At 38.9% G+C, this 13,743-nt stretch overlaps 1 protein-coding gene across 3 annotated transcripts in view; it reads left to right on the plus strand.

Moving 5' to 3' along the window:
• CDC42BPB (CDC42 binding protein kinase beta) overlaps positions 1-13,743 on the plus strand; it is a 121,302-nt gene that overhangs the window by 59,159 nt on the left and 48,400 nt on the right. For all 3 annotated transcript variants that reach the window (XM_045013795.1, XM_045013796.1, XM_045013794.1), the window contains exons 5-9: positions 660-808; positions 5,467-5,560; positions 7,634-7,834; positions 10,672-10,920; positions 11,423-11,502. In XM_045013795.1, coding sequence (XP_044869730.1) covers positions 660-808; positions 5,467-5,560; positions 7,634-7,834; positions 10,672-10,920; positions 11,423-11,502 — 773 coding nt within the window. The remainder of the gene's footprint in view (positions 1-659; positions 809-5,466; positions 5,561-7,633; positions 7,835-10,671; positions 10,921-11,422; positions 11,503-13,743) is intronic.

Consider the following 13,743-nt stretch of genomic DNA (forward strand, 5'->3'; position numbering starts at 1 on the left):
TCTTATTTGTTCCTCATTCCAAAAGTTTCATATTCCACTAGAAGAATCCAGTGTTTCCTGTTCAAACTAAACAGGGATTTAATGTTGTGATGTGTAAAGGGATTTAAAATTAATTCTCCAGTACATAAATAGTTTTTAAACTAGTTTCCTCTTTTCCATGCCATATGAATCCTCACACTTGGAAACTTTGAAACTTAATATGCTAGATTTGGTCATGATTTTTGTTTTGTTAAGGTTTTGTTAAATTAGTGCGGAACCTCACAAAAACCAATTCCCTAAAGAAAATGGGCCTTGTTTCTGTCACTTCTCTGAATAACTAAGCTAGATTGTCATAAATCATTGTCTTGGTTGCCCTCTGCTGTATGTTCTCTCTGCTCATTTTTATGATAATGACCAGATCTGAGATAGCAAAAACATTAGCTTAAGATATTTTAAGCTATGATTATATTAAAGAAAATCAGAAATATTTGCAGCAAAGTAGGCAATTAATAGTAACTTGTTCATAAAAAGTGCCCATTTTGACCTCTCTTCACACACGCACCTTTTCCACAATCTCTTTTTGCATCCTTCTTGTTCCACAATGAGCTACTTGTATTTAATTCCTGTATTTATCCATTCTGACTCAAACATGCATTGATCATATTTCTCTTGTTTTTTAGTATTTAGTAATGGACTACTATGTGGGTGGTGATTTGCTGACACTTCTCAGTAAGTTTGAAGACAAGCTTCCTGAAGATATGGCCAAATTCTACATCGCTGAAATGGTGCTTGCTATACATTCCATTCATCAGCTGCATTATGTGCACAGGTAAAATATCCACCTCATTATGCATATGCCCAATTCTGAAAGTGTCAGTGCAGAATTAACTGCACATACAGTGGTCATGTCAGGCAAATGTATGGGTCTGTTTGCTAATTATACTTGTTTAAACTCTTAACTCAATACATCAAGTTATAAATGACAAATTTAAGAGGTGGTGAAATGTAATTGATTAAAAATAGTTGTCTTAGTAGTTAAAGAATTAAAATAATGAGTTTAATGAGCAGTTGCCACGCCTGTAGTTTGTTACTTTGGGCAATTCACTTGATGACTTAATGCCTCACTTCAACCCAGCTAGAAAATTCAGGCAAAAATCAGATGCATCTCAGTTGAGCTTCTCTGAATAAATAAATTCAACAGATGTATCATGCAGGAAAATATTTAGAATGGACCCTTTATAATAACTGTTGGCTACCTGTCTGCATTATCTATATTAACTGTTTGTAAAATGTTATGTTGTTGGGGTGAGTGGGTCGGTCTGTCTGTCTTACGTATTGGTGTGTATTCCAAGTCAACCTATTCTAACATTTAGCAATGCTATAAATGTAAAAAGCTTGAGTTATCAGTTTAGTTCACGCTCTGAAACGGTTAAGAAAATAACCTTCCTTCCTCTATGGGAGGAAATTAGTCAGGAAAGCAAAGAACACTTTGTACACTTCCTTATTGTTAGGTTACTCCGAGAAATGCAAGTTCCAGAAAAGCCTTGGGTAAACAGGAGTGCTGTTAGGAAGAAGCACATGATAAACGTTTTGTTCAGCATAGTGAGAATCTTGTTCAAAGGAGAATTGCTCTTCTTGACACTTGCTTTCAGACTTAACATTTAGTATGTTAGTCATGAAAAAGTAGTGACATTAGTACAGAAAACCTTTGCCATTGTTTTTATGTTCTGACCTTGTACTTTGTTTCTGATTAAATGTGCAGTTGTAAAGTATGGAGTGTTGTAAGGCATTGATATTCAGTTAGCTGTGTGTGCAGGTACGCATAAGGGATCTAGAGAGTTCTAACAGAAAATACTGCACTTTTGAACTATCACTAGTGTATATTTAAGTGATAATATTGTAGGCATAAGCATCTGGGCTTTAGGCACAGTCAGTCATTTAATTTCCTTGAAATGATATACACCAAAGTTGTCACTATTGAAAGCTGAAAATAAAACCATGCATGTGAAAAATAATCTTCTGTGCTGTTGTTTGAATTGGTATGTACATTGTGTATCATTTCTAGAGAATGTATGCTCTGTTAGCCATAAAGATTGCTTGTATCTATTTGGCCCTCTGGAGAAAGCCAGTGAAATTGTAAAGTATGTCCTACTTTGAGATAGAATCCATAGGCTCTAAAGTAAGAATGTTTGTTTTAAAACAACACTGTTTATTATAGCAGAGCAATAGCTCTACTTTATTAAGACCAGCTTTCTGTTTAAAACTTGACTGTTCTAAGTGCTCTCAAAATCCATGCAGCTAATCAGATTGCCTTGAATTTTGGTGTGCCTCATTGGGGATGTGAGGGTACAGTCAGTGATTCAATTTTGGGGTCATTTGATCACCTGGTTCCCAAGACAGCCTCTGGAAAAAAAAAACAGATTTTTCTTAAAGTTGACACATTCTAGCAAATTTTTTGCTTATAACTAGAGATCAAATGAAGGCTCAGGTATTTCATCAGGGTCTCAAACATTTGAGGGTTACTCCAGCAGAGTGTGTGGCATCCACCAGCCCTTTGGGAGAATTCAGATTTCAGTGTTTGAAAAATAGATTGCACAGTAAGGCTCACATGCCTGCTCATGCACCAAGTGGATTATACAGAGCATGTGCCGAGAGACACGCCAACTATCTGAAAAACTACTTGCACATTGCAGGATCTGGGTGGCTCTGAGAGTGTTGGTCATTGAATCCAAGAACACCCAGGGCACTGAGAGTTCAAATCCAACCCAGGGCAGAAATTTGAAATTAAATAAATAGGCATATTACTCCAATCTGCCTCCTATGAAAGGGGGATTTTTATTTTGGGGAAGTGTAATCTGAGTACAGCAGAATATTCAGAAGGTGCTGAAACTGTTTAGAAAAGAAAATGAGACAAGCAAATGCTTACTGGGAAGGGATGGTGAATAGGGGTGAGAGAGGAGGTGAGGATAGTGGCAGAGGGGTTGGGGGACCAGGGGATGCTCAGGGGAGGGGTCTATGGGAAGGTGTGAGACGCAGGGAAGAAGAACTGAGGGAGAATAGGGCTGGGATGCCTGTCAGCCCCGTATTCCCCTTCCGTGTGTGCCACAATCTGGGGGCCTCGACCTATCTGCAGGGTTGGGTGACCCCTCCTTCCCTGCCCCCCTCATGTGAGCCAGGTTCTGGAGGGGTGTCTGAACCTACTCCCTAAGCCCCTCCTGGGACCTGGATGGATCACTGCCCCCCTGTGGTGTCTGAGCTCTGCTCTCTGTCCCTCCCCCTTTGTGCGCTAGGATCTGGGGGCCCTTGCCCATCAATTGGAGGTCTAACCTGCCTCCCTAACTCCACTTCCAGATCTTGGCTCACGGGAAGTCCTGCCCCTCTGGGTGGGGGGAGCTTAGAACACATGAGTGAGGAGCTGAGAAGAGGTATGTTTGACACATCAGAAAATCTCCTGCACTGGGGCATGGGGACGGGAACTGCCAGGCATGAGAGACATTTCTCAGAGCTGTTGTTTCAGGCTGGGGAGTGGGATGAATGGGTGGCTGGGGAGGGAAGAGGTGTTGGGGTGGTTCGGGTAAGGAGGTAGGGATTGGGGGAATGGGACGAGAGAAGACGAGAGGTTGGAGAATGTGAGAGGTAGTAGAGGAGGTTGGGGGTCTAGAGGTGGGGAGCCTGACAGCCCCGAATTCTCCCTTTCTGTGTGTACGCGCCTGGATCTGGAGAAACCCTACCCCTCTGCGGGGGTCTGAGTTCTCCCAGGCTGCTGTGTGTTCTAGGGTCTGGGGGACCCTGCTTCTTTGGACAGTCTGAGCCCTCTTCCTGTCCCTCAATATGAGCTAGGGTGAGGGGCATTAAGGTATCACAAATTTAAACATGAAATCCACAAAATGAATAGTTACGCTGTATACTTATGGGGGGAGGATGGGGGGGGGTGGAGCTGGCCAGAGTGGATAGAGGGTACAGGACTTTGGAGGATTGGGTGGACCTGGGGCATAGCTGAAGTAGCTGGGACAAATTTACAGAAGTAAAGCATTTTGTTCAGCAATAATGTGCAGTTTTCTTTAAATACGTATCCCAGTACAGAAAGGTGTTTGGGGTTTTTTTAAGCAAATTGTGCCTCGTTATTTAAAGTTAAATTAATTTTATAGCCTAACTCACATATCCAACTATATTCCATGGAGGGGTGATGTTCCATGATGTACTAGCAGAGTGCACGTTGGGGTATATCGCTGAATTGATGCGGATGAAACTGACATAAAATGCACCGCCTTCCTCCCTTTCTTAACTTGTACATCTGTTGGATGTTCTTTATACTGCTAAATTGAACAAATCATTTAAAAACTATTCGATTTTGTTTTTCCCCTTGCACACTGGCTTGTTGCCCTTTGGAGATTCTTTGAGAGAACTTATAAGGAAATATCAGTAGAGAATGTCTGCCTGCCTTAACCACTAAGTTTCAGCACTATCTTCTGTGTCCTCGGTACTACAGCCATTTTATTTGCCAGTACTTTTAAGTGGATGTGAAGATGAGTGAATACAAAATGGTGAAGGAAAACATGATTTAATTTTGAGACTAAATGAAATTAAATTTACATTATGCCCATTCAGTAACATTTGTGACCACATTAGTGATGTAAGAGAGAATATCAGGTTATGAGCTAGAGCAAACGTGAACTTGTAGTTCATTTCATTTAGTAACATCAGCATATTATACACAACTATACAGCTGTTACCTAGCAAGTTGTGGTATTGTGTAGTTTAGGAGACCTGTTATTGGTAATTGGCTGTCTCTCAGTACTCTTATTGTTAATACATTTCTTAACTTGTTTATAGCCCCTTTGCTCATGTAGGCATGTAAAGCACTTCAGATGCTATATACGTGCAGGAATCACTTTACAACCTCCTAAAACACACCTTACTTCTGGGCTGGAACAGCACAGCTGTTTTAACAGAGCATAACCATACCAGACAAGCCTAGGACAGGAAGTGAAAAATATGGTCTTGAATTGAAATAACAGAGGGTTTAGAGAGAGGCAGAAAAACTGTACCCAGATTAGAATTTGGTCAGGATACTTGGCAAATACAAAAGATTCTACTTCCCCTGCAGAATACTATGCTGAGACATTGGTGCTCTTCAAGACAGTATGTGAATCACCTCTTCAGATTGACTTTCTGCATCACTTGGTTTTATCATAATTCTCCTGTTCAAATCCTGACCATTGCAGGTTTGACAAAATCAAAGGCCTGGGTGGTACAGCTCCAGGCATAGTATTAGGTTTCTCTGAACTTACTACATACCCTGCACTTAACTGATAACCAAACATAAACAACACCATCAGTGTAGTAAAGAATTTTTCTTTCAATAAGTGGACTAACTTCTGCATTAATTTATGTTGGCGTTTTCTCAGCAGAGCCAGTACTTCAATGAGAACGTTGGCTTCATGTTTGTACTGTATTGACATCACTTTATTTCTTTTAATACAACAGGGACATAAAGCCTGATAACGTTCTTTTGGACATGAATGGCCATATACGCCTGGCAGACTTTGGATCATGCTTGAAGATGAGTGACGATGGCACTGTATGTATAAAGTAAAATTTTAGTCAGGGTCTTTGTAGTAGGTGCCTGCTCTTTAAGAGCCTGCAGCCTAAGGGCACATCTGCATTGCAGCTGGGGATGTGAATGGCAACTTGTGTAGAAGTTACTGTGCTAGCTGTACTCTCTAGCTAGCTTGCTAAAAATAGAAGTGAGGATGCTCTGCTGCAAGCTTCAGCACCAGCTACACAAGCCCATCTGACACTCCTGCGCTGCTTTCCCCAGGTACATACTGACTTGTGCAGCTGGTGCAGAAGTCAGTGTGTCCTCACTTCTATTCTTAGTGAGCTAACTAGACTAGCACAGGTACTTCTACATGAGCTGCCATTCACATCCCTGGCTGCAATGTAGATTTACCTTAGGAAGACTTTCAGCATTCCAAGGGAGGGGCAAAGAGGTAAAATCAAAATATATACATTTTTGCATACATTTTGTCTACATAGTATTTTATAGAGACTACATGAGTGTATATATGCATTAGTTATACCAATCTGATCGTCAACCATTCCATTGCTAGCTGTTGAATTTCTTGTTGGTGTTATGGAATATCTAAAGATTGTGTTGCTAATGATTATTAATTGATTATATGAATTAGAGCCACAGGCCACAACCTTCAGAGCACCTGGAAATCGTGGGAAAAAACTAATCAGAAATCAAGGCAACCAAACTAGGGGGGGGAGGGAGGAGGTAATTCATCAGGAGCCCACAGCTCTTAGACTAAAAAGATTCAGAGCCCCCCTCACTGTGAGCCGGTTTGTCTTATGTGTAAAGGTTGAAACAAACTTGTAACAGCAGATGAATTGAGGCAGCCTATATTAATCGGGCTGTGTCCCACCCAAGAGTTGAGTTGTTGTACAGTTGCTCACGATGTCTACAGCTCAGAACAAATAACATCTCTTGGCCTCATTCAGAAATCTTTGTAAACTTGGCATTAAATCAGACTTCAGATGTCTCCCAGCTCTCTTCCAGTCTGCACCCAAGCTGTTTCAGCTCCTGAGAATCACCGAAAGTGCCTTTAGACAAAAGAACCAGGGTATGCTAGCTGGCCATCTGGTACGCTGCAAATTTGATACAAATATCTCAGCTAATGCCCCATCTCTGTTTTGCGCAATGCTGGTGGCATGATGAGTACCCAATGGAACCAGTCGTGGCAAAATAATGCTTGTAGCATCATCCACTGTCACTGAAACATTCCAGAGCCTGGTGACATTCCACAACCCTAAAGCATTTGTCTTGGCGTTATCCAAAATAATATGCAGAAGGGATTTGAATGAGCCATGCCAACTTGGCTGTAAGATATCTCAATGGAATTTGCCAAAGGAGCATAAAACTAAATACCTGCCACCATCCCCCAAACTTGCTTTTTATGTGGGTATATTGAAGCTTAGTAGCTCATCTCCTTATCCCATCCAATTCCCCAATCCTGTAATCCACCACGTTAAGCCATTTTCCATCCACCCCAACACATGACACACACAAAAAAAAAACAAGCTCTAGACTCAGTGGGCACTCCCTCCAGTGCTTCAAAATTAAATCACAAAAATGAGCATAGAAAACAGAGTGGAAGCTTGTTAGCCCCCTGCTCTCCCCGCTTCCTACCCCAACCTTTGACAGCCATTTACATCCTTAAACATGCACATACGCTGAGACGAAAACATTTTTTCTTCATGTCTTAATGGTGTTTACATCAGTCTTCTCGCCCTTCCCTTTTTCATCCCATCAGGTTTGGTGGTTCTGAATTTCCTACTGCACAGAGTATACATTTCACCATTAGAGCACTGGGAAATCATAATTTGCCTTTGATTAACTTTTATGTTTTGCCAAAAATGTATTAAATGAAGTTGCATCTGAGTCCACTTGAATGTAGCCTCTTTGTTTTGAATTTTCTGTACATATTAATTAGTTCATTTTAGTGTTATGATTGATAATTCTTTTTCCCTTTTATAAAAACAAGCATTTCCTAATGTCTTCATCTGCCAAAAATACTAAGATATGATTAAGAATGCTGTCTTGAGGAAGCCTGGAAGCCTTCCAGAATGACGCTTGTTTATTTTTAAGGTACAATCTTCAGTGGCAGTGGGTACGCCTGACTACATCTCTCCTGAGATACTGCAAGCAATGGAAGATGGCATGGGAAAATATGGACCTGAATGTGACTGGTGGTCTCTTGGTGTCTGTATGTACGAAATGCTGTATGGTGAAACACCCTTTTATGCAGAATCATTAGTGGAAACCTATGGGAAGATTATGAATCATGAAGTAAGGAATATAATTAAACCATACATATTTATTAAAATATTTATGTAGAATTTGACAGCCTTTAAAGAAAACAGGATTTTTGTGTGACAATAATTCTGTAGTTATAATTCCTTTATGTTTACTCATATCAGTGTAGTTTTGTAGGCTTATCAGCTTGAGTTAAGGAAGCTGTTAGCTTTCCTGAGTTTGCAAAAATGGAAAAAACATCAGCTACTGTTTTAATTTGAAGATGGCCTCCAAATTATTATTTTTATTTTTAAATACTTGTTAATCTGTGCAAAATAAAAAATGAGAACTAAACCAGCCCCCATGTTTATGGGAGCCCACTATAAAATGTTTACTCTGGAGTCTGCAGTAGCAGTTAAGTAATACATTGTTTACACAGCTGGCACATTTTTCTGTTACAGTGATAATCAGTACAAATAAGGAAATAAGAAAATTAAACAATGTGATCTACCAGAGATTTTTTTTTCCTCCCACTGTTAGCTGCAAAACTGGTAGGGAAATTTTTGTTTGTAAGCTTTTGAGTGTGTTTTAAACAGCTCATGGTTGATGTCCTTTTGAGAAAAGTTATGCAGAGGGTGATGCATCGTGGGTGCCCCCATAATAGGAAATTTGTTGCTGTTTTTTCAGCATAGGTACAGCTGCAATTGTTACTAATAGGACTTCCTCAAAAGAGTTAAATGGTATAAGGACACTAGTTCCCTGCCTATACTAGAGCTCACAGTATTGGTAGTGCTGATGCAAAACATCTAGCAGCTTTCCTAGTGCGGATACAGCCAATGTGTTATTTCATTCTGTTTTTAAAATGTTGCTGAGTTTGTGTATTCAGGCATGTCTTATCTTAACTAGTTTTGGAAAATTGTCTGATTTGCTAGTTTTGTGATATTTTTGTGGTATTATACCTCTAAATGTTTCTGTAGTTTCTATGGTCTTGCTTTTTAATAATTCAGTCTGTCTTGGGTTTTGTTGATAGATGTGATTATACTGAAAATTTTCATTTAAAAATTTAAACTTGAAAATCTATTTGGTTAAGTCTTGCTATCTCAGAACACTTTGCAAATTTTAGTGGTTTAACAATCCCACTTAATTTATTTATTTTTTAATTTCTTCGTTGTTACCCACAGAAACTGAAGGGGAAACTAACAGACTGGACAGGGTAAACAGTGAAACCTTACTGTTCATAGACAGGTTTCAGAGTGATAGTCTGTATCAGCAAAATCAATGAGGTGTACTTGTGGCACCTAAGAGACTAACAAATGTATTTGGGCATAAGCTTTTGTGGGCTAAAAGTGGGTTTTAGCCGACAAAAGCGTATGCCCAAATACATTTGTTAGTCTCTAAGGTGCCACAAGTACTCCTCGTTGTTTTTGTTCATAGAGAGTGTCAAATATATAAAGTAAATAAACTACAAATAGAAAAACATTTTCACATCTTTTATTTATAGTAATTTCAAATGTGAATTTGTAAATAGTAGGTACATTTTAGGTGTAATTTTTAAGTTGACTAACTTTATATTTGACAGATTAAAATATGCTGTCATAAATAATTTATAATGCAAATTATTACATAGAGACACATGCTGTTAGTACAGATGCCAAAAATACTGAAATCAGATTTTTTTTCCCTTACATGTGCACTACTGGTTGACACAGCCTACCATTACATTATTTTTATGAATGAATCTGATCTGAAAATAGGATTGGTTTTTTTCAATAAATAATACACAATACAAATAAGTACAAATGGACAAGTACAAAATGGGGAATAACTGGGTAGGTGATTGTACTGCTGAAAAGGATCTGGGGAGTTATAGCAGATCACAAATTGAGTATAAGCCAACAATGTAATGCAGTTGCAAAAAAGGCTAATATTATTCCTGCCTGTATGAACAAGTGTATCATATATAAGACACAGGAAGTAATTGTGCCACTCTACTGGGGAGGGCCCAGTGCTTGTACTATGTTCAGTTTTGGACACCACACTTTAAGAAATATGTGGACAAATTGTCAGAGTAGAGCAACAAAAATGATAAAAGGTTTAGCAAGTCTGACCTGTGAGGAAAGGTTAAAAAAACTGAGCATGTTTAGTCTTGAGAAAAGACTGAGGAGGGACCTGATAGGTCTTCAAATATGTTAAGGGCTGTTATAAAGAGCACAGTAATTGATTGTTCTCCATGTCCGCTGAAAGTAGGACAAGAAGTAATTGTCTTAATCTACAGCAAGGGAGATTTAGGTTAGACAGGAGAAACTTTATAACTACACCTCTACCTCAATATAACGCTGTCCTCGGGAGCCAAAAAATCTTACCGCGTTATAGGTGAAACTGCGTTATATTGAACTTGCTTTGATCCACTGGAGTGCGCAGCCCCGCCCCCCCGGAGCACTGCTTTACCGCGTTATATCCAAATTCGTGTTATATCGGGTCGCATTATATCGAGGTAGAGGTGTATAAGGATAGTTAAGCACTGGAATAGGTTTCCAAGAGAGGTTGTGGAATCCCCATCATTGGGGGGTTTTAAGAACAGGTTAGACAAATACCTGGTGGGCATGTGCTAGGTATACTTGGTCCTGCCTCAGTGCAGGAGACTGGATTTGATGGTCTTGAGGTCCCTTCCAGTCCTACATTTCTTCGATTCTGTGGTTCATCATGCTGAAAACTTCTATTGCTTATAATAGACTTGAAAATAGTAGCTATAACCATTAGTTTCCAGTGTCATTTCTGTAGTCTAGAACTTAACTTCTTTACCAAAACAGCTTGTAAAAATTGTATTTTTCCTTTTCACAGGAATTTTCCAGTATAAAATTCTCAAATGAGGTTTGTTTTTGTTTTTCTAGGAACGATTTCAGTTTCCATCCCATGTGACAGATGTATCTGAAGAAGCAAAAGACCTTATTCAGCGACTTATCTGTAGTAGGGAACGTCGACTAGGACAGAATGGAATAGAGGATTTCAAGTCACATGCATTTTTTAAAGGACTTAATTGGGATAATATTCGAAACCTAGAAGCACCTTATATTCCAGATGTTAGCAGTCCTTCTGACACATCAAACTTTGATGTAGATGATGATGTATTGAGGAATCCTGTGAGTCTTTCATTTAAACATTAAATTATGGCCTTTCTGTATGTATAGTAACGGTAAAAACTACTAGTTCAGAAGTGAGCAACTTGTTTCTACTTTGTTCTAATAAAAATGTCTAAAGCATAACAGCACACTAACCACGGAACGGAACCCCCACGTAAGATGAGACTCGCCTGTATTGCATTTTGGATTTGTCATACAGAATTGTCCTCTAAATGGAGTGTGGATACGAAGAGGGTTTTCAATGTATATTATGCATTGTGAATGACCATGTTTGAGATAAGGGATTTTTGAACAGTGGGAGATGGTTGTACTCAACGAATAACTACATATTGTGCGCTGATACATTTTAAGAAAAGTTCGTTTCTGGTACCACACTCACAGATTCTAAGGCTAGGAGAAACCATTATGATCATCTAGTCTGACCTCCTGAGCACTAAGGCACAAAAAAGCACTTAAGCTTTTTAAACATTGTTTGGTTTTCACTCATGTTCTTTTTATGCAGGAAATCGTGCCACCAGGTTCTCATACTGGCTTTTCTGGATTACATTTACCTTTTGTTGGGTTTACATATACAACTGACAGGTAGGCAAAAGAAACAGTTACTTGTTACACGTATTGCTCAAATAGGGCTAATCCTAGGTGGTTTACCTTCACAAGCACACCGAAGAATGTAGATAAAATATTTTTACTGTATATGAACATTTTTGCTTTGACTGTACAAGAATTAAAGGTGCTTTTATTTATACTTAATCTTTCTTCATGTATTTGAAATAGAGCTTACAGTGCTTGAAGCGCTTTCATTTTGTCGTATTTGTATGGTTGCTGTGGTTATAGATGTTGGAATAGTTTTTACCTGCTGCAGCAATAACTCTGGGAGCAACAGAATATAAACATTTCTTTCTGGGGGACCAAAAGAAACATTGGTATTTTGGATTTTTTACTGTACCATCACATGAAGTAGTTACAGTTGATATAATCACTATTGAAGTTCTCTTTTAAAAGTTCCTCTTTGGGATGTAACTTCCCCTACATTTGAGACGGTGGATTAAATTTTGTTTGGTAAAATCCACATTAGTTTTCAGCTAGACCTAGAAAACATTTTTCAGGGTTGTGTTTGGCTTGTGATAGTTCTTTTAAAAATTGTCTAATTTCAAAGAGAAGCTGTAACTATCAAAATTGCAGTGCACCTGATTTTTATTAGTGGAATCAAAGTAGCAATTTTTGATGTGCAGAAAGTATCCAAATCCTGCCAACATCTATTTTGATTGTCCTTATGTAGGTATTTGGTGCGCGGTTATCAATAGGCCATCTTTCCTAGTACCAACTTAGGAAAGTGTGGCTGTGCAGTACTAAGCATTCGGATTGTTTACCCTTTAGCAATGACTGTTTGAGAGTTTCCTCATTCTAAGAATATGATGAGCCAAGATTTTCAAAAGCATTTCAGTCACTTACACTCAGTCCCATTTAAAGCAAATTGGAATCAGGCTCCTAGGTGTGTGCCTGGGGTGCTTTTTCAAAATTTTATTCTTCACTCCACACCCAAGTCAAATGAGAATATTTATTGCGTAACCTGGAGAAAGAACCTAACTAAAGGCAGTTCACAAGCCCTCCTGGTAAAAGGTTGGGAGTGAACCAATGATCATCTTCTATTTAAAAAAAAAAAAAAGTCGTTATGAAAACCTATACTTACTGGTCTGTTCAGCAAAGTCAGTCCAACTCAATTCAGTTCAAATAGACCTAGAAGAGAGATGATGACGCAAAGTGGCCAACCCCAAAGGAAAGTACTCCACTGATAAATTTTCTTCTAAATCCCTCACCAAAATTGGTACATGGAATGGACTGCTAATATAAGAGCCTGGTAAAATGGTCCAAGTAACAAAAGAAATGTACAGATATAAATTAGATATACTAAGCCTAAGAAAAATGAGATGGGTAACATCAGGACAAATAACTTTCAGTTAATCATCCTACTCTATTCTGGGCTGCCGAGTGCCAGTGATGTACACCGAGATGGCCTGGGTCTGATAGAATGGGCACGAGTTTCAGAAAGGATTATAACAGTACAGTTTACATCAAAGTTCCAGAAAGTGTCCGTTATTGAATGTTATATTCCAACAAATCAAGCTAGCCAAAGGAAAAAAGAAAACTTCTATGAGCATTTACACAACTTAATAGATGAGGTCCCGAAAAGATATGCCCTCCTATTAACGAGCTATTAATGCTAATCTGGGAGCAACCACACTGGAAGGGAAGTAGTTATAGGGAAACAGGGCCTCAGTGAAATGAATTAAAATGGTGAAATGTTTGCTGATTTCTTTGGCATGAACAACCTGGTTATTGGAGGAACTATCGTCCCTCACTGTACTGTTCATAAGATAAAATGGCGGTCACGAGGTCACAGAACAAGGAACTAAATGGATCACATTACAATGCAATACAAATGAACTTTAGAAGATGTTTGTAGCAGGAATGGGGCAGATGTGGGAACAGACCATGCCCTAATGGTAGCAATATTGAGAATTAAAAAAAAAAGAGACACCTGAACAGCAGAGATGCCTATGTTACAACATCACCAAGCTAAAACAGATAACAACAAAACAAGAGTTCAGAACTGTGCTAGCAAATAGGTACCAGGTGCTTGAAGATTGAGATAATGGAATACTAGAAGGTAAATGGAAATGAGTAAAGGAAAATGTCACTAAAACTTGTGAAGTGCTGGGAGTCAGCCAGAAACATCACAACTAATGGTTTCTGTGAATACCTAGCAGAAAATAGAAGAGACCCACACAGTTGAACTGAAATTAAATCAAGCAAGAACACAGA

This window comes from Mauremys mutica, chromosome 4 (assembly GCF_020497125.1).
Source record: "Mauremys mutica isolate MM-2020 ecotype Southern chromosome 4, ASM2049712v1, whole genome shotgun sequence".
NCBI classification, from domain to species: Eukaryota; Metazoa; Chordata; order Testudines; family Geoemydidae; genus Mauremys; species Mauremys mutica.